Source organism: Durio zibethinus, chromosome 18 (genome assembly GCF_047325235.1).
Source record: "Durio zibethinus cultivar Kanyao isolate XHJ-2024 chromosome 18, ASM4732523v1, whole genome shotgun sequence".
Classification (NCBI taxonomy): Eukaryota; Viridiplantae; Streptophyta; class Magnoliopsida; order Malvales; family Malvaceae; genus Durio; species Durio zibethinus.
In genome coordinates this window covers 11,090,358-11,117,623 of record NC_143179.1, presented here as the reverse complement: position 1 = coordinate 11,117,623, position 27,266 = coordinate 11,090,358, and the positions used below count along the sequence as shown (strand labels likewise).

Genomic DNA, 27,266 nt, shown 5'->3' with positions numbered 1-27,266 from the left:
TTTTTCTTTCTTGCTTTCTCCAGCATATCTATATGTAACGTCTTCCACTTCAAGTTATCCCACCCACATCAATAATATTGGCAGTATTAGTTTTGGACATGTTCTCCTTTGGCCCTTGGACTATAACATCACAATCATATCTCCGTGGCACAACCTTCTCGTCTTTATATAAAAAAGGAGTAAGAATCTTGAAAGTTACTAGCTTTGGTGCTAACTTTGATGGTGTATTGACAATAGATACCTTAGCATTCTTTAAAATTTCTCCCTCCTTATAAAACTCATTTTGATAAAAGTCCATAAGCTTCTGCACCTTTTGGTGAAATTGTTCACAAGTTTCAATAGAGTGCTTAGAGACCCTACTATAGTATTTGCATATTTGATTCAGCATTCATCTTTTACGATAAGTATGTGGGTTTACCGAATATCATATTAACCTTGTATAGAGCATCAAAATGATGTTGGAGTAGTATAAATGGCAAAAAATTTTGTTTCCTTTCTCAAAATCCCCTTTGTTTTCTTTGGATAGTGTGATCAAGTGGGAACAAATAAGGTGGTGGGTGGTAGCCAGGCCTTGTTCAATGGGGGTTTATATAAAGAGTAAAAGCCAAAAGGTATGGCATGATTAATCTAAGCAAGTGGGACGTCCAAATAACTCGTAATTTCAGTCGTGGGGAATCATCTAGGTAGTTTAAACCGTTTGGCAAGCCTAAAGAAATTCAAAAACCTTTTCAATTATACGTCAATTTATTGAATTTTATTGAGTCTTGCATTTCGTCTCTTAGCCGTAAAGTGTTGTTTTATCCTTTGCCTTTTTGGCAGTGGTTAGTACCATCAAATGAAATTATTAATGAAAATTTTTTTAACAATGTTTAATATATGTTTAATACTAGTTTTATGATATGTGTAATGCACAAATTAATTTTATTTACTTAAGCGTATATGTAAATATATAAATTAATATTATTTAATTTATATGCTAAAAATATATTCAAAATATATATAATATAAAAAAGATATCAATACAATCCAAGCCACTATCTTTTTTAAAAAAATATATATTATCACATATATTTTGAATTTTAAAATAATCATATAATAAATGATACTCGTGTTCTTAAATTAAAAATACAAACAATAAAGAATTATAAAAAATTTATGAAGAGAAAAGTTATATTGAGATTTTTAAATTTAAAAGAAGATATCTTTAACTTGTTAAATTAATATTTGGAATAAAATAATTATAGTCAGACATCTTCATTGTAATATCAAACTTTGTCAAATATAAAGTACTTTTAAAATTTTATATCATTATTATAATTTAATTTTGTCATTCAATCAATGTGTTACCAAAAAAAAAAAAAAAAAACTAAATGATAGAAGAAACATGTGTATTTTACAAAATAAAAATGAAAAAAAATACAAATTAGGAGAATAAATAAAGATGTTTTCAATTGTTTTCTTGCCAATAGTAGAAACCAAAGAATGTGATGTTCATAATTTAAGGACCAATTAAGTATTATTTAAGAATTTTTTATCAGTCTGAAATATTAATAGGATTACACTACTAAAGACACGCCTGAAATAATTATTTTGCTATATTAATTTATGTAATTAATTATTAGCAAGTTATGAAATTGATTAACATTTCAAAGTTAAAGTTTTTTTTTGTTTTTTTTTTTTTAGTTTTCTGACGTAAGCCAATAGAGTTGGCAGATAACATGGATTGTTTAACCATAGTTTGATTCATAAATTATCTCTAGGATAGTCTTTGCAATATTTAAAATATATGAAAAATATGAGAATGTTATTGGTTTTTTAAAAGAAATATAAATATACATAGTTGAATAATGAATTAGATCATAAGAGTGGTATTTACATACTTTCACTTGTGATCTTTAAACAATTTCTGGAAAAAAAAAGTTAATAAATGTGTATAAAAAAAAAAGAATTGTATTATTTTTGTATTAGAACGAAATCATAAAAAGTTGCAAATTGAATAAAAAACTATGCACCTCAAATCATTTATAGATGTTGGATGATAATCAGGATATATAGATAACTTTTAAATTGATAAATATCTTTGAAATTTAAACACAATATAATAAGTGATATTTATATTTTTTTAATTAAAAAATAAAACTAAAGGGTTATAGAGAAATTTAGGAAGGTAAATATTTTTTTTCTGAAAAATGTAAATTAAAAAAAAATCTCTGAATAGGTAAAATTTGAATCAAATAAAATGAATGTTAAATTTTGAATTTTTATTACAATTTAATCTATTCAAGTTTTATTAAGTATTCATTTGAATTCAATATTAAATCTAGATAGATAGTTTTATCCATTTCATAACCCAAAATTTAAATTATTTGAAATATTAATTAACAAATTTTGTTGTTTGTTAATCAATTCCAACTTTTTATATTTGAATTTGAATAATATAATTAATATTATCCCATTTGAAATATATTTTTCTTTTTAAAAAGATATACTCTTGATTTTCACACCTATATTTTAGATTTAAAAAGATATATCAAGATTTTAAAATTTAAAAAGACATATATTTAAATTATTAAAAATCCATTTTAAATGATAAAATATCATTATGTTTGAGATTTTAAAATTTTAAAAGATATTATCTAAAATTATTAAAAAATTTATTTAAAATTTAAAATGATAATATATCAAAATTAGATTTTGTCAATAATAGTTTAAAAAGTTATTCAAGTAAATATCCAGGTAATCAATTTTTTTAAAATAATTTCTTATGTGTCAAAAATATAAATTATTCACATAAATATTTATGTGACATACCTTTTAATGTTTTTACGTATGTTATAATATAATATTATATACGATATATGATATGATATGCTATACTCAAATTTTCAACTTCATTTTACTGCATGAGTCAAAGCCAAAGAACCAATTAATTAATATTTTGTTTGTCCCAAATTTAACTTTAACCAAAACAATTCCAATATTTTTTGACATAGCAAGTAGATCTTTGATGAAATAATTAGTTAAAGAAATCATCAAATCAACTCTCTTAATTAGATCCATAATGTGGTCAACAATCTTGGAACATGTTTTGCCAACCATTTTCTTGAAAAATGATAGTTTTATAGTTGACTACTTTTTAACAGTAAAGAGATGAAAATTTGGCATGGAATTTTGGATGTAATGTGGAAATTAAAAAAAAAAAGAGTTGAAATTTAACTATTAAACGTGTTTGACATTATCTTTTAAGAATAATTATATAAATCAATTGAATTAAAACTTTGAGTTCTTTTTATATCTCTTTTTGAGATGCTAAGCTAACAAGAAAAATCTATAAAATGTTCTACCCTTTTTCTTATTGTTACTTAATATCAACAAAGATTAATCTCATCATATGGGTATAGGCATCATCTTTCTTCATATCCCACTTACAATTGTGGATGAAGATTTTGACTCCAAGAGTCAATATTCTATCATCTTTGATAGCATTAATCCCCAAAATTAAGATGGTAATCCAAGAGTTAAATCAATTATTGTTAAGGTCATTCATGGCTTATATTTAATGAGTTAAATTGTTGACCTTGAGTCGTTGACATGTTATTTGGTGGAATAATTGTGATGATTTTATCAAGGTCCAAACATATACTATGTGAGAAGCTAATATTCATACGGCAGACCTCATATCGAAGACGAGAGAAGCTTGGCCCAAGCTTAAATTAAAGAAGGTCCATAAATATAGCTCCAAAGTCCTAACCCCAATCTCCCTACGTGTACCTTGTAAATTTAAAAGACGTCATTTTCATCATTTATTTTTAGACCAAGAAACACATGAATTCTGAGACGGAGCCCACCCGATTGTAAAGGGGGACTCCACCGACACTTTCTCCTTCTTCCATCGATCACTTCTTACAGATTTGCAAGAATTAATCGGTGCGGTTAAATATCTTTTGGGTGGGATTCGGTGGTTTCGATGACAATCAGCAACAATTTTAGATTGGAACAGAAAGGTCCAGTTGCTCACTGGACTGACCTTTTATCCATAATATTTTTTTTTTTTAAATTTGTTTTGTTTTTATTTTTATTTTATATTTCATTTATTTATTATTATTGTGTTAAATAATATTTATAATTTTATAAGTATTTTTTTTTATTTTGTATTTATATTTAAATAATTTAAATAATTTTTAATTATTTATTAATTCTATGAATGATAATTTAAATTTTTTATTATATACAAAATTTAATATGATGCCTTTAATGATGTTTTTCATTATAATTCATTTCATCTTATAATTGTATTTACATTTAAATATATTTTTTATTATTAATTTTAATTTTATTTTCACGTTGTTTTTAATTTTATAAAAATTACTCTTATGGTTTATTCAAATAAATTTTAAATTACCATCGTACTCGTACCTCAAAATAGCATTTGAGTGCATTGATGAGTATTAGACTAATGGAAAGGAACAAAAACACTTTTCTCCTACTCACAATGTCTTTTACCATATTTCTCAATTTTCACTTATTTCACAAGCTGACCCATGTACATTTACACGAGTTAAAGTTACTTTAAATTTCAAAAAAAAAAAAAAAACAAAAACAAAAGGGCATTGGGTTTGGTATGTGTTGAATTAATTTTATTACATGAAGTGTGTCAAATAATTTTGAATACAAATTAGGAAAGTTTAAAGTATGATCTTGATGACATTATTTTTTGAAACGACGGAGCCGCACGAAATTGGATCAAAGTGCACCTTAGTGAAAAATATCAGGCAATTACAACTCTTAAAAAACATGGAGTTTATGAATTTTTTTAAAATTATAAAAAATATTTAAAACATTAAAATGGTGTTGAAAAATGACACAAAAACAATTTAAAATCTGTTACTCCCAATTACTCAATCAACTTTTGATCAACATGATCAATCTTTTGGGTCACCTTAATGGTGCATGCTCTGAGTTGTCACATTATCTTTATTAAAGAAATTGACTTACCTCTCGTCAAGGAAATAGCTTGCCTAATACATATATATCCCATTAACTGTGGATTGCGGTCATCTACTTAGATCTTACCTAAGTCTCATATATATATATATATATATATATATGTATCCCATTCATTATTAATTGTCTCAATCAAATTACTATCCCTTTATCTCACATAAAAGTAAAAAAGAGATTCAAATACATAAGGACATGAACATACCTCATAGACAAGCAGTTTCCCTCCATTGCAGCTCCCCTCACATATCTCACTTTCTTCCTCACTTTATCACATTTACTCTATTAATTTGAACGTTGAAGCGCGTTCCAAAATATAACTCTAATGCCCCTTGAACGTGTTTTTAGCTGTAGGTTCAAGTCATCCAGCCTCCAACAACCTCTCATCAACCCTCTCTAGTTAAGACACCAATAATACCATCAACAGAATCAAATAAAAACAAATTTGTCGGAATTGTAAACAAAATTGAAATTAAATAGATTAAATAAAAATATTATTGAATTGAAGCCACACGAATGTTACACAAAAATAAAGCCAATTATAAAATTTAGGAAGTTCAACCAATATGTCATACCAACTCACAATGAATTTTGAGTAACGATGAGATTCTGAACCCTTAATTCCCACCAAATACAACATATCAACCATCCGAAAGAGCGGAAAAAATTATGACGTAAACAGTATGATTCTTCGGAGCTCAATTCTTGGAATGCCTCCTCATTGTTTTCACTTTGGTAGCAACGTTTTTACATGCATAATATCTTATTTAGCCAATGAATTATTATACTTTTTTAATGTGATATTTAAACAAAAAAAATTTTAATTAAATCTTTAAATTATATTTTTATGTATTAAATTACTTTAACTTTTAATACCGTTAAAATAATATTGATATAACATTTAAATATTGACATGGATAACACATGAACTCTCATGTAATCTAGATATGAATGTCATGTGTCATTTTTAGAAAATAAACAAAATTGGTGAAATATAATTTTTAAAATTTTTTTTTTAAATGATATATGACAATTATATTATTATCATATGATAATCATGTGTCATTTATATTAGTATCTAAGTATTACATTAATATTATTTTAATTGTATTAATGGATTAGAATAATTGAATAAAAGAAATTAAAATTTATGTGCTTTATTAAAAAAATTTTATTTTAAGTGTTATATCATACAGATCCGTAAATATATCATTAAATGTAGATTAAAAAAATTATCATTAATTTTTTTATTAAAATATAATTAATCACTTGATAGAATCTATCTTTTTAAAAAAAAACTCTTAAAATTAATTTAAATATCTTTAAATAATAAATTTTAATTCACAAAATTTTTTTCAAAATGACGTCGTATTAGATTGCTATAACAGGCAAAAATTTGCATTTTTCTTCAGGTTACCTCAGTCGTTTCTCTCTCTAAGGCAGTTTCTTTCTATCTTTTCTTTAGACAACAGATGAATACTAGCCAGCTTTTTTAGATTTTGACGCCGTGACTTTCAAACGCTCGCCAGAATCTTCAAATGAAACCAAAAAATCTTGCAAATCTAAAACACGGTCAGCTCGTTCCCCTCCTGCCGCCATGAATGTTGTCAGAATTTTCAAAGCTTAACCGAAAAAACCAAACTAAACCCAAAAAATAGCCATAAAAATACAAAATTTTTCCAGAACCTTCCCAAACCCAAAAAATCAAAAATTTTCACAAATATTTATAGATTAAAAAAAGTCAAACAGCACCAGAAATTTCAATGCACAATCAAACTTTAAAACCAAAATTGTTCCCTTAAAATCAAGATTCTAGAACTGAAATCACAAAACCCATAGAGCTCGCTTCTCAAATTTTCCCAAATTCCAAAAATTTCAAAAATAAAACTCTAAAATCTACCCAGAAAACTTAAAAGAATTCAAAGCCTCCAATCGAAAATCTCCCCCCTAGCTTCTATATAATCTGTCTTTCCCTTTGCAATTGACATTGATCTTTGTTTTATTTTATAGGAATTAAATCTCTTTAATTTAAAAAAAAATTAATATATTAATTTTTTTAATTTTTGAAATTTGATTTTCAAAATTCATTAATATGTAGATTTGATAGTTTGTCAAACACGATTTTTTTGTTTGTTATTATTATTTAAAAATAAAATAAAAAATAAATAAATCAAATTAACTAAAATATTTTTATTGGACTCAAAGTGTCTCAATCGAACTCAATTCACGAACGAAATCTGATTTTAATTTCGAAAAAGTTTTTGAGTTAAAGGAGATATGTACATTAAATATCACATTAAAAAAATTATAATAATTTAAGGATTAAATGAAGTATTATCCCTTTTTTTTATATTTAGCTGTCCTGAGCTGAGCATGACATAATAATCAACGACAGCGACGAGACTGACTCGCAAGCAGAAGCCACTGCGCTAAAAAAAAAAAAAATTATTAAGAAGGTTGACAGACTGGCTTACAAATAAAAAAGCAACGCAAAAGTGATGTTGACAAAATTAAAAGAAAAAAAAAAAACAGATTCTTGAAAAGATTTTTAAGAACCCAATTTGGAGCTTTGTACAACCGTGCAACCGGCATGGCAAGGTGGCTGCCAAAAAGTGTATAAAAACAGTGAAAAAAGGGCCTCAAAAATAGGGACCCAACTCTGCACTTTCTCGTGCCAGTTTTTCCTGATTGGCTACTTGCTTCACTCACTGTTTCACCATTTTTTGCTGTTTTAACACTTGGACCTGTCCTTGTTGGCTTTTGCCAAGCTTTTTTATTTCAAAATTAAAATATATTATAAATCTCAATAAAAATTTACCAATTATTCGTCCAAGAAAATTGTTAATAGTGAAATTAAATCTAAATCTTAGATTAATCTTTAATAATTCAATTAATTTTCATTGAAATAATTAATCTTATTTTTTTAATAGTATATTTTCAAATTATTAAGGAAAACTTATAAAATATATGATCCATCAAAATCAGATTATAGTTGCATTAAAATAGTAATTTTTCAAATTTATTTAATCATAATTTTTGTTAATGATTATTGTTAGTATTATTGACAATTTGCTTGTTACTAAGTAATTTTATTTAAAAATAATTTTTAAAAATGTAAAAAATAAAAGATGGGATGTGAATAAAATTATCCTTTAAGCAAATTTGAAAATGAATCAAGATATTTAAGGCTCATTCAAATTCCTAATAAAAGGCTTATGTATTAAGATAAAAAAAAATTCAAATCCAACTTTTTATGTTAAGTGGAGGATAAACATAATTTTTTTATTTTATTATAAGTTAAAATTTTAATTTATTCGAATTAAAATTATTTCAAAATTTAATTAAATTTAGCTTCGAGTTATTGTCTTATTCTTTTATCAAATTAAATTGAATTGGTTCGGATTTGGACAAAAAACTTTGAATTCAAGTGATTTGTTTTATTGATTTTAATTTTATTTTTAGCCAACTACTTAAAATGTTCTTTTTTAGGAACTGAATCACAAATTTATACCCTAAATTAATTCTAACAATTAAGAAAAGAGGCTAAAAAGCCTAAATCTAAGGATTGGCTCTATTCACGTGCAAAGGGATAACCTTGCTGTTACTAAAAACTCACATCTAAACTTTCTCACCAACCAAACAAATCAAACACTTCCATTTTCTTTCCACATTTATATCTCGCAAAGCAAGCTCTAATTGGCAAATTGCCGATTGCCACATGCCATGTCCCATTCCCATATACAGTAAAACGAAATCCAGATAACAACACAATCTACTCGTCTACCAATCACCTTATTCCACGTGTCAATAAAGCACCACCTTCCTATAATCACCATCACCCTTCCCTGTACGCTTCTGAAACCTAAGCCTTTCCCCCCATACAGTCTAGTCTTTCCCTTCCCCAACCTCACTTTTCCTTCCACTTTTCCCTCAGACCAAACAGAAAAATGATTAACAGGAACAAGACAAGAGGAAGAAGAAGAAGAAAATCGAAGTCTGGTAGTCTTTCTCTGAAAGCTTCTCGTAAAACCAGAACAAAAACAAGGAAACCAAAGTTCCTTAGCCTTCTTTACCTTGAAGAAAGCTTACCTCAAAAGTCCCTGATTAACGACAACAAAGGCAAAGAGAAACAGCTTAACTTGTTTCCACTTCACCCTGAAAACTTAGTTGAAGACAAAGATACCCAGTGCGATAATGTTTCTTTACTTTTCAACACGACAGAGGAAGATAACGTTCATGCCGTTACTCTTCATGGGCTTTTAAACAATGAAAGTAGTGATTGTTATAAGAACGAACCGGCGACGACGACGAGGAAGACGACAACGTCTGTGGAGAGTTCTTTGTCGCCTTCTTTAACTTATGGGCATAGTTGTGAAGATCATTCAAGGTCGTCGGTTGTACGATCGGCCATGAAAGGAACGAAGAAGGAGATAGATGAGGGTGAAGAGAAGTGGGTGGTTTATTCTGAGGTTGTAGAGGAGGTGAGTAGTTGTGGCGGCGGCGGCGGCGGTGGTGGAGACGGTGGTTATGATGGTAGTGCATGGTGTTGTAAGAAGAAGAAGATGAAAAAGTTGTTGGATTTGAAGCTTGATTATGAGGAGATCATGAATGCGTGGTCTGATAAGGGCCCACTTTACATTGAAGGAGAGTCCCCACAAATTGTCCCTGATTTGCATGATGCTGCCCCTGTAAGATCTTAGCCCTTAATCATACATTTCAGTTCTTTCCATCATTCTTTTTATCTGCCTTTTATACTATTTCATTTATGGTATTATTATTCTCTTTTTTTTTTTTCCCAATTTTATAACTTTAGTCATAGAAGAAGTTATTTTATGCATAAATATGTGCATGAAATAAGTATAGGGGATTTTTTTAAACGCTTTATTTTGATCTTAGCCCTTTCTTGATTTTTTTTTTAATGGACTGATGAGATTCGGTGTGGTGAATAATTGGCTTAGCGGCTTGGGAATTTAGGGTTTGGGATGAATTGGGTAATAATATATTTGTGGAATTAGTGGGACTAGGGTTTTTGTACTTTTTGCTTTTCTAAGGGGCCCAGCAGTCCTTTTAAGCCAGTTGGTGTTTTAGCTCATCTTAGCAACATTTTATTTATTTATTTTTTTTTATAAAAAGTTTAAATACAAAAAAAATTATCTTATCTCGAAATTTAGAAATCGATTGTATGAAAAATAAAATAAATATTATGTTAAGTTTTAGATTCTAATTTTTTTGCATCATTCATTTTTATTTGCAATAATCTTTTTATCTATTTTTTTAATTTTTATATCATTTTTTATTATTTATGTCTATATTTTTCGGGATATGTTCTTAGAAGTTTTGCTCTCTTTTAAAGATTCATTTGAATAGGTAATAAGATTAATTTCGTTAAAATTAAAAATAACAATAACAATAGATGCAAAATTATTTACTATAACGATAAAATTAAATATCGTAATGATAAAATTAAAATTAATAATAAGATATATGTTTGAATACAAAAATAATGATGACGATAAAATAAAATGTAATGAGAAGAAAAAATGATCATTAAAAATATTAGAATAAAAATTACACTAAAAAAAATTTTAAATTATTTAATATTTATAAAATTAATTAGAATTTTATTTATTTATTAATTTATTATATAATAAATAAAAATTATTTATTGTAATAAAATAATAAAATTATTATGTAATTATATAATTATATTTGTTTATATAAAATTATTTAAATATTTTTAAATAAAAATAAAAATGAAAAAACAACAAAGGTTAGTGATCAGGATATTTTTGTTATAGCACAATAATGAGGAGGGTAAAAGAGTAAAAAAAATTTAAAACGGGGGGCTGAAATGGAAAAAAAGAGCTGCAATTTGGGGAGGAAATCTCACCAGACCCCTTAAGCCCCAGTAGCTCACTGAAGCTGCAGTGCGATGGTCGAAGCTTAATCTCACCGGACCCTCTTTTCCAAACAAGCTTTGGATGTGATTGAGTGCTTTAATTGTGCCGCACTGGCAATAACTGATGATTCAAATGGACCCTAAATCTACAAACTCACATCTCCTAACTCCATCTGTGTGCTATCACATTGCTGGTCCAAGCTTGGGTACAGCGAGGAGGGTTGCAATAGATTAACAGTCAGCGTAAAACATGGTTAAATCATGACGAGAGATTAAGATAAGAATTTTTTATAAAAAATTTACAAAAGGATTATTGATTTAAATTGGATTTACAAATTTTAATTATTTTAATTGCTCACTAAAAGGTACAAAGTGATTCGAACTTAAATTTTATAAATAAAATAATTTATTTTTATTAACTCAATTAATTTCGTTAGCAGCTTAACAACATTTCATTTTTATAGTTGAAAAATAGACTTATTATTATTATTATATTATCATTATATTGTTTTCAGTTTATCATATTTTAAATCATATAGTAAGTTATTAAGTACTTTATTAAACAATTTATCATGATCTTTCCCTTAGACCAAGCCTTTGGAAATATGGCTAATTACATTTTATTGTTATTATAATCAAAGGTACAAAAAATGTTGTCATTTGTAGAACTGATCAAATAAAAATTTAACAATTTCAAGTATCTTTTGTGTCGTGGCAGGTGCTGGTGGATGCTTGGGGTAGTGTTTCAAATTTGTGGAGAGTCCCAGAAATGGTTAGCAACAATGATAATGGTAGGTTCAAGATTAAAGAAAAATTTCATGGGAAAGAGGAATGGGGAAGGGGGCACAGAGAAGCAAGTCTGTTAAGATACAAGGAGAAGAGGCAGAATAGACTCTTCTCTAAGCGTATTCGTTATGAAGTTAGAAAGCTCAATGCTGAGAAGCGCCCCAGGTTGAAGGTAGTAAACTCAGTTTTTCCCTCTTGCCTTTTCAGCCCTTTTATATAATGCTTGGACCTTGGATCATATATGGTTGAGTTTTTTGATTTCTTGCTTCCTTTAGTTTCAAGTATATGGTCAGTGGTGTCCACCAACAATTTCTCTTAGTTCAAGTTCAAAGTGCCTCCAATTGTTGATCTTACTCTTCATTTTTCTTAAAATTTAAAAATCGAAGAATCGAACCGAATCGGTTGAATTCGGTTTGGATTTGATCAATTTTAAAAGAAGGTCGATTCGAATTTGGATCGAATTTTAAAAATTGATAATATTACATATTATTCAAAAAAATTGATTCGAATTCGATTCGATTTAAACTGTTATCACCTCTAATATAAACTATGTTGTTATGATTTGTCATTTCAATTTTCTTGAAGTTCTTGTGTCCGATAAGTATTTGACAGGCATCGGTATGAAAGTCCGACCCTCGAAATATAGAGAAAAACTCGGAAAAATTGAATGTACTCATATATGATACTCACCCGTGTCCAAGAAACATAGGGTATAGAGGTTCGAAAAAAATTTAAAAATAATGACATTCACCTTGGAATGTGAGTATCATAAGTCTCCATTATTTCATTTTACCATGTTGAGACTGACAGATCTCTACCAATTTTTCTTTGACAGGGTCGATTTGTGAAGAGAGATTGAGAAGTGCAACTAGGACGTTATGCTAAGGAGTAAGGAATGAAAGTTTACATAACCCTGTGGCAGGCAAAAAAAAAAAATGAAGCAGCCGTTGAAGCAATGATGAAGCGTTAAGGAATGCTGTTTTTGTCTTCATAGGGACACCTCAATGTTTGACAGTCGGGATTTTCCAATAGAAAATTGAGGGAAGGTTTGTTTTAGATGAAAGAGGTTTATATTGTGTAGTTCAAAGCCTGATGAACTTTTGTATGTACAAATAAAAATTAAAGAAAAAAAATGCTGAATTTGAGTGTTAAGAGATCAAATTACATGGACCTTTTTTTTAATATACTTGATGCTATCAGGATTTGAATCCTAGCCATTTACAAGTGAAAGTTCAGTATTTGAACTCTGGCTATAAAACTAAGAGTATAATATTTTATCAGTAAATCATGCGGTTGTTGGCGAGCTTATTCCAATTCTAATCACTATTCATTCAACGGTATAGAAAGCTACATGATCAAACCTTTTTCATGCACTCTGCATTTTTAGCAATGAAGCATTAAAGTTTCCTTGATTCTTATCCACTTGTAAAATGGTGTTTTTGGTGACAACTTGTAAAAGTTGTGATCATGCCTTGACCGGTGGAGCAGCTGTTGAACTTTCAGAAGGAATCTGCATACTGATAGGCAGCCATCAACATAGCATTATTTATGAAACAATGATGTTCTATAGGTTAGCTTGTTAATTTCAATTCAAAATCATGATTTAGACCTTAGTATTTGATTTCTGATGCATTAAAATGGATCTAATATGGTTGTAAAATGTTCACTGGATTGGAGCTTCACCGTTCAATTCATTGGTTTTGGCTCACTCGCTTGGTTGGTTGGACGGTTTCAAGTTGTCAGCTGAACTTAAACCTCCATTGATAAGGCTAATTATATGCAATTCCATGTTCTTTTCCACCATTTGCCAAAGGAAAGCTATTCGTTTTTTTAACTGAAAGAGAAAAACGGCTCTACATGGATGGAGAAAAGGGGAAATGGTCCCGAAATCAAATTGCTAAATCCAGTCAGTGTCATTTGTTGGCCCAAAGGGCTGATGTCATGACCATGCTGAGAAAAGGACCATTTGGAAAATTTGTTTATCCAATAGCTGCAGGTAGCTTGGTTTAGAACTAGCCTGCCAGCAGGCACGCATTTCATTGTGAAATTTGTTTCACTGATAGCTGTGCATAAACTTGTCAGCTTAACTTAAACCTCTATTAATAAAGCTTATGTGCATTGACCATGGAGAAAAGGGAAACGGTCCCCAAATCGAAATGGCAGCAACAAGCCAATCCAGTCAGTGTCATTTGTTGGCCCAAAATTGGTTGATGACAAAAGGAATGGACCATTTGTTATCCAATAGCTGATAGGTTGGTAGATGAAAACTTGTTTCACTGATAGCCATTTTCATTACGCAAGATCGAGGTCCATATGAGAATTTGCCTTTCGCAGGACCATTACAGCCGAAATGAAACTAGCAAACCATGAAGAACAAATTCCAGGTCTGCGGCAGATAAGATTTGTGTAGCTGGTGGGAATTTAAGTCAAGAATTAGATAACAAAGAAATTCAATAATGAGACAAAAAAGAAAAAAAATCAATAGTATAAGAGTTTGGACTTGAAATCTGTCTCAGATCAGGAACATGAGAATGGATTGTATATCTAGCTGTGAATTATTATTCATTTTAATCCGAAGATCTCATGATTTTGTCTCATAAAAGAGGCTTTACTAATTTAAATTTAGATCTTTACATATATATCATATTATATCTATATATTTTTTTTATATGGGTTTAAATTTTTATATATATATTATATTATATTCATATATTCTTTCAATATAAGATTGAAAGCGTCACAATCTTCTTACCTTTAAAGCCCTATCTTGTAGATATTCAGTGACTCTTAATGTAACACTTAATTCTTGTTAATTAGTGATTATTCTGATATTATTTATGGAGATATATATTATCCATTTTAATTTAAAAATCTCACGATTTTTTTTCACAAAAAATACTTCGTATATTTGAGTTTAAACCTTTACATATATATTATAATCTATTTACATATTTTTTCAATATGAGATTAAAGCGTCACAATAAATAAGTCATACCTCTTGCACATCAACAGTTTAAGGTTTCAACAATAGAAGCAATGATTTTTTAAACTGATCATGCATGAGCCGTAGTTTAAATAAAGAATAGAGATCAAAGGAGGAGGACAAACAGGGAAAAAAGATGGTGCTTTAACAGAGCTTGATGTTGCAAGCTATTCACCTGCCATTCATCAGATACCATAGATGGTCAGGATCTCGTATACCTGATAACTTTAAACAAGACATGATGATATAATACAAAAAAATGATATGAAAAAAAATACTAAAATGACATGATTTAAAATTTTAGTCAAAATTATATGAGTTTGGTAAAAATTAAAAAATATATTTTATATTTGAAATATCAACATAAATTATAACATGATAATTTTTATATTTTATATGTATCATATATGAAATAAATAGATATAAATACACTAATTATCAAGTCTACTCTATGGCAATAATTAGTCACAACACAATTAACTAATAATCAGCTGATAGAAGATTCATGAGTTCCTAACAGTCAAATTAATGCATTGACTTCCATTTGTTCATTTTTTTTTAACAAGAAGACTTATGCAGGAAAAATGCTGTTAACATTTATGAATTATCATTAAATATCATGGAAAATCAGCTAGAGCATATGACAGCTTAGTTAGAAAGTTAAGAAAGAACAGAATTTGAGAACTTTTATTTTGTGTTACATTAAGAAGACAAAATCTTAGTACAAGTAAAGGGGAGGGGGAGACTTAGCTTGAAACCAAGTCGTTGATGTCCCTCAAACGCCTTTAGCCACTAGGCCAAAGGTTTGGGGACTTGAGAACTATAACTCTAATCAAGACAACAATGGAGATGGTTAAATAACAACAGCTATTAAATTTGAAGCATTAATGGTTTCTATATGTCTTCTTTCATAGAATAGAAAGTAAATGATTTTTTTTTTTTTTAAATTTTCTATGGAATTTTGTTTTCTCCCTCTCCATTCAATGGTTCCATGGTTGATTTTTTTCCTTTTCTTTTCACCTACATAGGTTGTTAAGATATAGTATAAGCAGATCAAACATGGTAAAAGAAAAGAGAGATAGCAATGGTGCAATATTATCATAGGAAAAGAGTTTTATGAGGTATAATCATAAATCTTACCTTTGGCTCAACTGATATATATATAGTGATCATGAAAGCGAATGAATGAACTGAATTCCTGACAGAAAATTTGGTTGACAGAAGAAAAGAGAGCACAAGGCTGCTCATACACAGCCTTTTTCTGGGTATGTTCAGTTGTGCTCTCTATCTTCTGTCAACAAAAGCATCTTCAATGCTTCATCCCATGTATCCTCACCATGAAAACCAGTCAGCCTTATTTACAACCTTCTTCACCCTCCTTGCAGCCTGCCAGAAACAAAAGCTTTTCAAAGAAAAATAAGAGCTAGGAATCTAAGTTCATGCAAGTATATATGAATTTTCAGGCTAGGAAAAGAGCATTGGAGAGATTTTGGGTTTGGGAAAACTCTAGTAATGGTCAAGGGAAGAAGATGGTTGTTGGAAAGAAGGTTGAATTTTGTTAAAATGATACGGAAACTTTGATACAACTTGTCGATCCTAGATGTGATGATAGAAAGGGAAAGGCCATGTGAAACAAGTGGCTAATAATTTGATTTTTTCAATTTTATATCAAAATCATATTGATAAAGCAAATAATAAAGGGAAGTCGTCCTTTAAATGAGCTTCCATTTTCCTATTTAAGGGATTTGTCCATTAATTTTAATTCTTTGATGTTTATGCTACTTTAATAGCAGCTAGCTACACATACACATAGGCATAAGTTACAATTATTGATCAAATGCGTACTACATGTTAGTTGAATGATGCATGAAACGAAAGTTTCATTAGAATAATACTTAGGTGAAGGATATGTCATCTTCATAATTGCTTTTTTCTTGTACTAGGGGTTACAGGTTCGATTTCAGATCAATTAAAATTAAGAATCCGGGAACTGTTGATAATTGCTTTGCTCACTTAATATGTTACAAAAAAATCAATCAAATCGATCAAAGTTTAAACGCTTGGGTTAATGCTTTGTTAGTGCATAAAATTGAAAATCTAAAATTTTTGTTTTTGGTAAATCTGAAATTTTGAAAAAAGGTTTATAAGATATATTTTTTCACTTTTCTTAAACTTTTATTCACCTCATATATTATTTACTTAGCAAATATGTAAAAGAGTTACAGACGATAAACCTCAATGATACAATAAAATTTAGTGACTGATTACTTTTTACACGGATGAAATCAATCCACTTAGCATTTATCGACATATTACAAGATTACCGAACTTCTATAAAGTTTTATGCAACAAAATTTTATAAAAATAAATCTAAAATTTATTGAATAAGGAGGGAGAGTTCTGAAAATTATTTTTGTATATTCTTAAAAAACCCGAGAAGCTTATATAACTAATTAAATATCGATTTATTCAATAGACATAATGGTATATTTTAAATAGATAAAAAAATTTTATTTTGAATAGACAAAAAAATCTGATTTTAATAGTTAAAAACTATCTATTTTAAATAGAATTATCTATTTGTTTTGTACAGACTGTCTATTCTTATATATTTGTCTATTTTGAATAAATTTATCTGTTTGTTTTGTTTTAGACAAACATAACTAATCATACACTTAATTAATTAAAAAATAAAATAAAATATTATTTTATTTATTACATTGCAAGTGTCAAATACCATTAATTAAATATTAATATTAATTATTTAATTAATGTAAGATCTACCAATCTTAAAAATCTAAGTTCATGATTCATTACCCACTTAAATCCAACTACAATGAACTTTAACTCCAATATAAAGTTATTTTCCGTACTTTATTTTAAAATTTCTAACATGCCCTACCTTCCGCAATTTGATATAAAAAGTGTAGCCTTACTGATCAGAGATGTTTTAGTTGGATGGAACAGAAAAGCTATAAACGCAAACAGATGTTTTCTTGACTTTTGTAACATCTTCATTGAGACAATCGCCATTAAGTACGTAAATGTCAAATAATTAATGTTTTAGTTTGTAAACTGTAGGAACATATGACTTTAATTTGATGCCTTGGTTGCCAAGGAGACAAGATCTGAAAACTCTAGACCATCATATATCATATAATCGAAGCAAAGTATGCAGGACAGATATCTAGAACAGTAAAGGGTCAGTCGACATCTTATCTATGCACCAATGTCTGGTCGCTCTCTTGCATTAAGTGTGAGGATAAAAATGGTTGGGGGTGCCCGGTAGGGCAATTGATTACAGTGTTTAAAAGAAGTCAAGGACGATCAAGTGACATAGATGAGATCTGAATCGGGACCCTTTGTTATAAATGTCGAAATTTTATCAGCCTGATGAAAAAAATGGGCTAACCCTTGAAGAATTGATTGCCTGTTCGAGCAATCTTAAGCCATGACAGACAATAGCAACTATGCCAAATTGGATTTGTTCTTGGGAATTAGGCCGTTAAAGCCTAATGGCATTTGAGTACCAGTTTTCAATTTGATCTACCAGGCACTAGCAGACAAAACCATTAACATGGGCCTAAAGAGGATGGCAGTTTTTCAAGGGTCGAAAACTGACATCGGTCGGGGCATGGGCCTGCTTTTAGGTTGATTGTCCAGTTCCTTTTTTCTGGAACTTCTCCTAAAATAATGATGGATGGATGTCTAGGTCTGAATGTTAATGCATCCTTACCCTTCTGGAAATTTTTCTTTTTTTCCAAAAATACTCATCTGGAACTTGCATTGGATAATGTTAAAAACCTGTTGATCAATACTTTAGCTTCTTTACGTTGCATGTATCTAGACTACTATAATTAATTAATACAGACTTTAGTTAATTTACGTTAAATTATGAATAATTATAATAATATCACGCTATGACATATATTATCATATAATATTATTTTCGTTAAGTGAAATTTTGATTTAATTTTATATTTAGACCCATAATGAAATATATCAATTTTTACTAATATGTTAATAAAAATTTTTACTTTCATACTCTGATCATTAGGTTTTATAATAACTTCAGTTTAGGTAGATAGCAATTCTTTCTTTCCTTTTTTTTTTTTTTTTTTGTTTAAATATCTTCATTTGAACACTTGAAGATGATATCAGAGAGCACAAGATAGCCACAATAATTCTATAGGCCTCGATTTAAGGAAATTGAACTCTTATCCACAAAAGAAAGTAGAACCTAAATTTATCACTTATAATAAAAATCAAGAAGACAAGTGCCAAGAAAGTTCACGAGACTGCTTATTCATCCTTTATATATATAATGTTCCACTTCTAATGTTAACCACAGAGGTAGAGATGCATTAATCAATTTCATCATCTAATATTTTCTCCCCATTTAATCTAGTATTCAAAGATCGGTTTATTCGTCTAAATTTATTTAAGCCCAAAGGCTCATTCAAGTTTTGAAAGAGTTTGAATAAAAAATTAAAATTCATTATATAGATTTAAACATAATTTTTAAATTCATTTAAATTTTGAGTTGAATCTTGAATAAAAAATTTAAAACCCGAGCGAGCTCGATTCGACTTAAATTCACATATATAAATTTTTTATTTTTATATATATTTGAATTATATAAAAATTAATTCACATATATATAAAAATTAAAAATAAAAACTATATATATTTTATTAAACTTAATTTTTATTTTTATATAAAATTTATTTTTAATTTTTACATATATAATTTTTATTTTTAATTTATATATATGTGAATTAAATATAATTTCATTAAACTTAATTTAATCACATTTTTTAATTTTTTATTACATAAATTAAGTTTAATAGGTGAGTTTGGATTTTTTAAAAAAAAATTTAGGTTAGATTTGAAAAAAATTTTAAAATCCAAAATTTTGAATCGGACTAAATTTGAGCAAGCATATAAACTATTAATACCAAATATGAGTCCGACCTAAATTTGACCCATGAATACCTCTAATTAATACTGCATTTTTCATTGCTATATTCTTTTCATATAAAAAAAATGGCTCTCATCCATACGAAATGCATGCAAAGTTATAATAAAGTTGATTCATTTCCTTTGGTTTGCTTTGTTCTTGAACGCCCCAAAAATATACAGAAATCTCATAGGAAAAACCTTTGAAAACATATTAGAATTGGAATTTGAAGAACTAATTAAAGGTTATGTGAACACTTAAAAAGCTAACAGGTTCAATACCCCTTGATTCAATAACTTAAAATTAAAGAGTCAAAACAAATTTTCTCAAAAATTAATCAAAAAATAATTTAAAATTTAACTCGAATGATTCACTTAACTTTTTTAAGAAATAAATTTCTTGCAAGATTAAGTTCTAATCTCAATGCTTATAATATATATATTTTTTTCATAAGTGATCTCAACCTCTTTTGTTTAAAAAAAAAGAAAGAAACCTAAATCTCAACTTGTCAAATTATGCCTCTAGCTTAAAACAAATCCATAAAATCATTTTGAATATATACATATATAATTGTGTTGGCCACTTATAGATTATAGAATCCAAAGCTTTCTCACAGTAGCTTCCCCACATACCTGATTTGCTTTCAAACAGTAGGAATGTAATACCTGTCATGGGATCATATGTGCTTATGTCACGAACATAAGAAAGAGTCATGAATCTCATATCGAATATAATAGGAGGGTATAAAAGGGTTCACACTACTTTTTTTTTGTGAGATATCTTTTGTAAGATAAAATCGTGAGGTCATGAGAGTCAGAGTGGACAATACCTCACAAGAGTGTGAACCGTGATAGTTAGGCTAATCCGGAACACCATATGAGTGGATGCTCAAGTCCCGGAGCCACGCGGCCTTGATAACTAGTATCAGAGCCAGCCCTAAACTATTCGAACCACGCCAAGCACCTCGAAGGAGATAGGTAGGGTAGCCAACCTCTGTGACGTAACGAGGACGTCACGAGATTGAGTGGGAGAGAATATCACGAATCTAAGGAAGAGTCTTGAATCCCATATCAAATATAATAGGAGGGTCACTAGGATATAAAAGGGTTCACACCACCTTTTCCTTATGAGGCTCCTTTTGTAGGATAAAATAGTGAGGCTAGAGGGTCAGAATGGATAATACCTCACAAAGGTGTGAACCGTATCAATTAAGCTATTCCAGGATATCAGAAATACCTCATAAAGGTGTGAACCGTGATAGTTAAACTAATTTTAGGATACCAAAAAATCACGCGAATTTAAAGCTTAAGTCTCGATCCGTGACACTTATGCATGCATATGTACAACCTAGGAATGATTTTGACATGAACAAATGTAAGTGATTTTGAATATTAAATCTTTTCCTTTAATAATTCATGGGAATGATTTGGAAACTATAAGGGACCTCACTTTTAGCTTAAGCATTCTAACTAAACACAATAACCCATCATTTGCCAGCTCTTATTCCTTAAAATTTTCTCACTTTTTAATTGTTCCGAAAACTTTTTCTGTCGGCATGCATTTATGGATTAATATATAGTTGAGAGTAAGAAAAAATATTAAAAATTTTCATTAAAATGAGGAATGCATCAGCTTTCAAATTAAATTATGTAGTTTTGATACAGCCAAGTCCCTAATTCTAATCAAGTGAAATATATATAGAAAAAAAAAAAAAAAAAAACTTCACCATATTTTTAGAGCTTTCTTTTTTGGTGGTTAGTGAGTACAATATGATTGATTTTAATCAGTGTGATACACTTACGGTTTGATAAGCAGTGCCAATTTGCTGGCTTCCTGCCAATCTATGAAGCTTCATTTCCTTGATGGCTGGATCTTCTAGCAAAAGCACTTTGTCTTTGTCTCTAACACCAACCATGTGTAAATATTCATCATCTTCCCTTTCTTTCCCTTTGAATAACAGCCTTTGCTCTCTTGGCTCCAAACTTGTTACCAATGATAAAATCATCTTCAATTCCCCTGAAGAAATTTGAAACAAATTTTCAATCAATAACCCAAAAAAAAGACTAAATCAATTGAATAGAAACATGCATTAATGCCAAAACACACATCTCTTAAGTCAATTTTTTTGTTTTTTTTTACATAACTCGGGATAAAATAAGAAACTGAATCCCAAACTTGTTAGATGTCGCCTTTTAAAGGTGATCACATTAACCAACTAAACTAAACTTCACCTACATCTTTAAGTCAGTTTCTGATATGAAAATATATAGTTGAGCATTTGGTGACAAACATGAAGAATAATAATTAGAAGGCTTACCAAAAGTGGAAGTGGCTTCAATGGAAATATCATGCCATTGGGAAACAGTTGAGATTCTAACAGTGATCATCCCTTCTCCAACACTTCCTCCAGTTTCTCTCTTTTGAACAAGCATGCCACCAGGCCTAAGTTCCCATTTGATTTCACTAATATTATTATTGTTTCCACATCCCTTTTCACCACCTTTCGCATTGCTATTGCCATTCCCACCATTGCCAAACTTAAAGCTGCCTCTGCAAAACCTCTTTGACTTCAACTTGATCATCTTTTTTCCTGCTCTTTTTTGCTGATCTCTCTCTGTCTTTATATCAAAGCTCAAGAAGCTCAAATGGGAAGAGAAAGTGTTGGGGTTTAGATAGTTATATAATAATAGATAGAGTGGGCTAGGACAAAAGAAGAAATGAATAAAAAAACCAAGCTGCATGGAGTATAATGTGGGCGTCGGTTTCGTCTGCTGATTTTATGGGGAGCTCAAGCACATGGGGAGTTGGTGCAATGGAACACGCTTGCTTGCTAGCTTGATTGGCGGGCAAAAACAAAATAAATACGATTTATAAATTTTTTTATTTAAAGTTTATGAAATTTCATACTAAAAACTATATAAAAATTAAAACATAGATTGAAAGATCTTATTACATAGATCAAATGTACAACATTTGAATAAATTTGAATATATTTTTTAGGTAAATATTTTTAATAATAATTTTGACAAAATTTTTACTTTTAAATAAATACCAATCAAAATTGAATTATAAACAATTTTTTATAAAATTTTTAATAATTTTTATATATTATTAATTTTCATATTAAACTTGACCAACATATCAATTTGAAATTTTTATTATATTATTTTTATAAAAAAAAAAAAAGTTAAAAAATTTCTCCTAAATAATTTCATTTAAGTTTTTGTTCTTAAAGCATGATTTTGGGCAACAAAAAAGTCAGTACTAAATTAAACCTTCCATCTTATCTAGCTAGACCCTCTCTTTCAAGTGCACAATATTTGCAAATGCTCTACTGTGTTTAGTACTTGGAATTGGAAATTTTACTCAAGAAATTAATTAACTATCCGAAAATTGTTTGCCAATTAACCTCTTTTGTCATTAATTAGTTCCTTCGGTCATTTTGTACAAAATAAACCATAGTTAAAAAAAAAAAATTGCATATGTTGATATTTGAATTCAAAATTTATTAAATATCATCTTTTAATATTATTACATAAATCAACTAAATTAAATTTTGGATTTCATTTACTCTTTTCTCTATACCTACAAACTCTATTAACCTAATTAAATATGGGTTGTTCAACAACTAAAGAACTCTTATTATAAGATTTTCATTTCATTTTTCTTTGATTTTACTCTTTTCTATTAGTGGCAACAAGTAACTTATACAATTATCTATAAACTGTTCAATATTTAAGCATCTTCCAACATTAGTTTTTCCAACAAGAAACAACTTTCATGATTACATTAATGAAAGAGAAGATTGCTAAGATTAACCCTTTTGCGTCTTTTTCAATCTTCGTTCTGATTATGTTTAACAAAATAGTAGCCTAGTTTTACCATTAATTTTTCAATTTTGAAGACCAATGTTGTAGGAAAGGAGGATATTATCCCCCATTCACGCCAATATTATTTGACAGTTTTTTTCTTTTTTGAGTAAAAATTTAGGAGGAGGGAAGTTTACTCATATCTTAGGTCAGGGTAAGTCGTCAATTCATAAGTGAGATTTATGGATCTTTTAAAATTTTTAGATTTACAAATAGCCTACCAACAAGAGATTGTAAGAATTTAAACCTATATGTTTTGCATATAAACCCTAAACCTTAAACACTCACGTCTACCCTGGGCAACACAACATGATTTTGAACCCTAGCTAAATCATCATTCACTTGAAAGAAAAGTTGACATTATTATTATGCACATTTTTGTTCTTCGTTTATCTTATCAGATTCACAAAATAGGGCCTAAAATAAAAGGGATAGGGATCCCAAATCTCTGATGGAATATATGTTGCAAAAAAGAAAAGAAGCAAAAATTTTTGTCTTGACTTTTTAACTTGTTATTTATAGTTCGGTTGGGTTAGTTAGGTTGGTCTTGTCTTTTGAGATGTCTTTGGGTGGTTAGCTATTTTATATGCTACAAACCCATGTGGGAGAGATGGAGGTTCTCTCCTCTCTCTCAAAAGTCTTAACTCAATGAATGTTTCTAATTTAATTAAAATGGTATTTTATAACCATTAAATTAAACTTAAGCTAACATCCCATTTTAGACATAAGATTCTTTAAAACTTGAAAAGTTTTTCTTGGTGGGTGGCAAACTTTAAAATGAAACTCAAAAACTTATAAAAGACTTGAAGAAATTAATTGATCAAGGTACCATAAAATCTAAATTGTTTTTTAATTTCAAATTTTAATTCACTTCATTTATACAATTATTCTTAAAAAGTAATAGTTAATAAGTTCAAATTCTAACTTTCAGCATTTATAATTTTTTTTCCTTTTCACATATTGTAACTTTCTTTGTATTAAAAAATAATTTTCTTGCAAAATTAAAGGGTTAATTAAAGTTTAATTGAATTCATGCAATTAATTATTTATTTTTTATAAAATTGATTGAATTTCATTCTTCTATTATCTAGTCTATTTCAAATGAAGAAAATAGTTGACAATGACACCCCACGTGGTGCAAGAAAGAGAAAAATAGTTGACATAAGTGGGGGTTAGGTGCGAGCATACCAAGCAGAAGGGCTAAAGTGCACGTGTATTGGGCCCTCTATTGGAAAGACATATAGTCCTCCTTTTGCCATGCATGAATCGTCTAGCTCCAAGATCTCCCAAAATTATGAATCCCCTCCTCTTAATAGAAAAAATTGAAGAATTTTATATAAAAGAAAATTCAAAGTTGATGGTTTATCATGTTTTATTGAACTTGATGTTTTAATTGTATTAATAATCTATAATATGGTCTTCCTAGACATTGTTGATAACTCCAAGCTTTTGGGACTTCTGATCATATTTGTTTATGTAGTAGTAAAAAAGGGCTGCTCATAGCTAGAAACATGTGAAGATATAAAATAGGAAGGCAGGCAAGGCATGCATGCCACAAATTTAAACGAAATGCAAGCACAAGACAGATACTTTCACACCTCCCATGAGATTTGCTTCTTGTTGGCATTCCCAAGCCAAAGATGTAGCCAGAGATTTTATACTCTTGGAATTGATTTAAAAGCTCAATTATGGAGTTGCATGCTATACCAAATACCAATCTTTATTAATCTTTAGAAATTAGAAACTGATATGATTCCATTCTTGTTTTTAATCATAGTAAAATAAAATTAGGGTTCATTGTTTTTTTTTTTTTTTTGTCTTTTGGACTAACGACTGATTTTCGAACTCGAAGTTCTCAGTCCTGACACAACCCATTGGTGGATCCATTGTCTTCTTGTATATGTGACTTTATTGATAGTTAATGAAAAGAAAAACTTCAATGAATAAGATTGCTAGCAATAATGGTATGAATGGGTTTTATTTCTTTGGGTAAATTGGGGCGGGATTTGAATGATCTCCCAGTCGAGATGAAACCCAAACCAAAACATAGCCCAATTAGCAACAAATCTTGGGCTTTTTGGACCACAGCCCATTTATCTCACACAGGAAGCCTGAAGGACGCAGTTTACTCACTGATTTTTGCCTTTCTCACCTCTCCAGCTGTCCTTGCAATTGAATGGCGATGTTTCCTTGCTTTTTCGTTGAATTGTTAACTCTGGGTATTTCTTATTTTTGTTTTTATTTTTGTAAAAATGCAAGCTTTAAGTATCTGGCCATCACGTTGTAGTACCACATTTGGATTTTGAGCTTTGTTCATGATTTTTTGCCTCTACAAAACTTTGGAAGCAGAAAAAAATGGAATCTTGTTGAGAGTAGATGTCATAGTTTCTTATTACTTTCAAGCTATTCAAGGTTTAGTAGGAATAAGACCTCTTGTAGGAACTTGAATTGTAGTTTGAGATCTGGGTTCCCTTGTTGGTACTCTAAACTGAAAATTGTCCTCTTTTGTGAGCCAAAGAAAGGTTCTTCTGGTGGGTTGGTTGGTTGCATCAGCTTGGGCATTGGAGCAACAAGAAATTGGGAATGAACTTGAGAGAGAAGAATCACACTCAAAGAATGATGATAATGGCAATGAAGATAAATGTGAGGAAGTGGGTATTAATAGTGAGGGAGAAGTTGAGTTGGAGGAGAGTACAAGGGTTGATGTTCCGATATTGGCTTATAGTTTAAGGTTTGCTAAAACTGCAGATGACCTAGAAATGGTTCTTAAAGATATGGATGAATTGCCCCTTCAGGTACATGATTAGTGGTTTTGGGAGGGACAAGTCCATGGATGCTGCAATGGCCCTTGTTGAGTGGCTCAAGAGAAAGAAGGAAGGTGGTGGTGGTATTGGCCCAAACCTTTATATATACAACAGCTTATTGGGTGCTGTGAAACACTCTAGACAAATGGAGATCTTGGAGGATATAGCCGAGGAGGGGATTATTCCCGATGTTGTTACTTACAACGTTTTGATGACAATTTATTTAGAGCAAGAAGAAGCTACAAAGGCCCTTAATGTTCTTGAGGAAATTCAGGAGAAGGGCTTCAGACCATCACCGGTGTCCTTTTCTGCTGCCTTATTTGGCTTATCGAAGAATGGAAGATGGAATTGGAACTTTGAAGTTCTTTGTTGAATTAAGAGAAAAGCATGTGAAGGGAGACATAGGAATAATGCTAATGAAATTTGGGAATACTAGTTAGTATTTGCCAACAATTCATGCGCCGATGGCCTGTGAAGGATGAAAACTTGAGCACCAATGGTGCTGAAACTCCTGAGATATATGGAAAATGCTCGGCTTAAACTTAGTAGGGAAGATTATGAGCGCTTTATGTGGTCTTGTATCCGTGAAGAACATTATGTTGCTGCAAAAAACCTGTATAGCAGCACTAGAGAAGGCATTCTAAAATAAGCTTATCTGTGTGTAACCATTTGATTTGTCTAATGGGGAAGGCTAGGAAGTGGTGGGCTGCTTTGAACTGTGCTCGTGCTTGCCCAAAGGGTCTGAACCCAGGAAGGCAGATAACACACATCAAGCAGCTTCAGCTTAGTTCTTAAAGTTTCAATAAAATGTTGTGTATTTAACCAGTTAATCTTGATTGTTTTTGTAAGGATTCCTCCCACAATTTGCCTTGAGTTAATGATGCCAAGAATTGTATTCTCCCTCACAATTGTGCTTAATTTTGTTATAATTTGTAAAGTGTGAACTCTAAAATGTTAATAATGA

General features: G+C 29.6%; 2 protein-coding genes, 1 long non-coding RNA gene and 1 pseudogene across 3 annotated transcripts; 2 read left to right on the top strand and 2 right to left on the bottom strand.

Moving 5' to 3' along the window:
- Positions 1 to 8,616: 8,616 nt before the first annotated feature.
- LOC111300501 (uncharacterized) lies at positions 8,617 to 12,838 on the top strand. Its single transcript, XM_022896132.2, has 3 exons — positions 8,617 to 9,689; positions 11,619 to 11,858; positions 12,522 to 12,838. The coding sequence occupies exons 1-3, from the start codon at positions 8,949 to 8,951 to the stop codon at positions 12,543 to 12,545; spliced, it is 1,005 nt and encodes a 334-aa protein (XP_022751867.2). The 5' UTR covers positions 8,617 to 8,948; the 3' UTR covers positions 12,546 to 12,838.
- A 1,779-nt stretch (positions 12,839 to 14,617) lies between these two features.
- On the bottom strand, positions 14,618 to 16,438 carry LOC149513715 (uncharacterized). The gene is made up of 2 exons (XR_016329851.1): positions 15,810 to 16,438; positions 14,618 to 14,844 (listed from the first exon to the last, which is right to left on the bottom strand). It is a non-coding gene; the product is annotated as an uncharacterized LOC149513715 (long non-coding RNA).
- A 4,849-nt stretch (positions 16,439 to 21,287) lies between these two features.
- On the bottom strand, positions 21,288 to 22,501 carry LOC111300932 (BAG family molecular chaperone regulator 2-like). The gene is made up of 2 exons (XM_022896499.2): positions 21,947 to 22,501; positions 21,288 to 21,645 (listed from the first exon to the last, which is right to left on the bottom strand). The coding sequence occupies exons 1-2, from the start codon at positions 22,368 to 22,370 to the stop codon at positions 21,413 to 21,415; spliced, it is 657 nt and encodes a 218-aa protein (XP_022752234.1). The 5' UTR covers positions 22,371 to 22,501; the 3' UTR covers positions 21,288 to 21,412.
- Positions 22,502 to 25,601: 3,100 nt separating this feature from the next.
- On the top strand, positions 25,602 to 27,266 carry LOC111300500 (protein LOW PHOTOSYNTHETIC EFFICIENCY 1, chloroplastic pseudogene; annotated as a pseudogene).

What these genes read in the sequence shown, in the direction of transcription:
- LOC111300932 (XM_022896499.2), bottom strand. Translation starts at nt 22,370, where the DNA reads ATGCAGCTTGGTTTTTTTATTCATTTCTTCTTTTGTCCTAGCCCACTC. An exon ending in TGAAGCCACTTCCACTTTTG is followed by an intron (nt 21,646 to 21,946) that starts GTAAGCCTTCTA and finishes AAATTTCTTCAG; the next exon opens with GGGAATTGAAGATGATTTTA.
- LOC111300501 (XM_022896132.2), top strand. Translation starts at nt 8,949, where the DNA reads ATGATTAACAGGAACAAGACAAGAGGAAGAAGAAGAAGAAAATCGAAG. An exon ending in ATTTGCATGATGCTGCCCCT is followed by an intron (nt 9,690 to 11,618) that starts GTAAGATCTTAG and finishes GTGTCGTGGCAG; the next exon opens with GTGCTGGTGGATGCTTGGGG. An exon ending in AGAAGCGCCCCAGGTTGAAG is followed by an intron (nt 11,859 to 12,521) that starts GTAGTAAACTCA and finishes TTTCTTTGACAG; the next exon opens with GGTCGATTTGTGAAGAGAGA.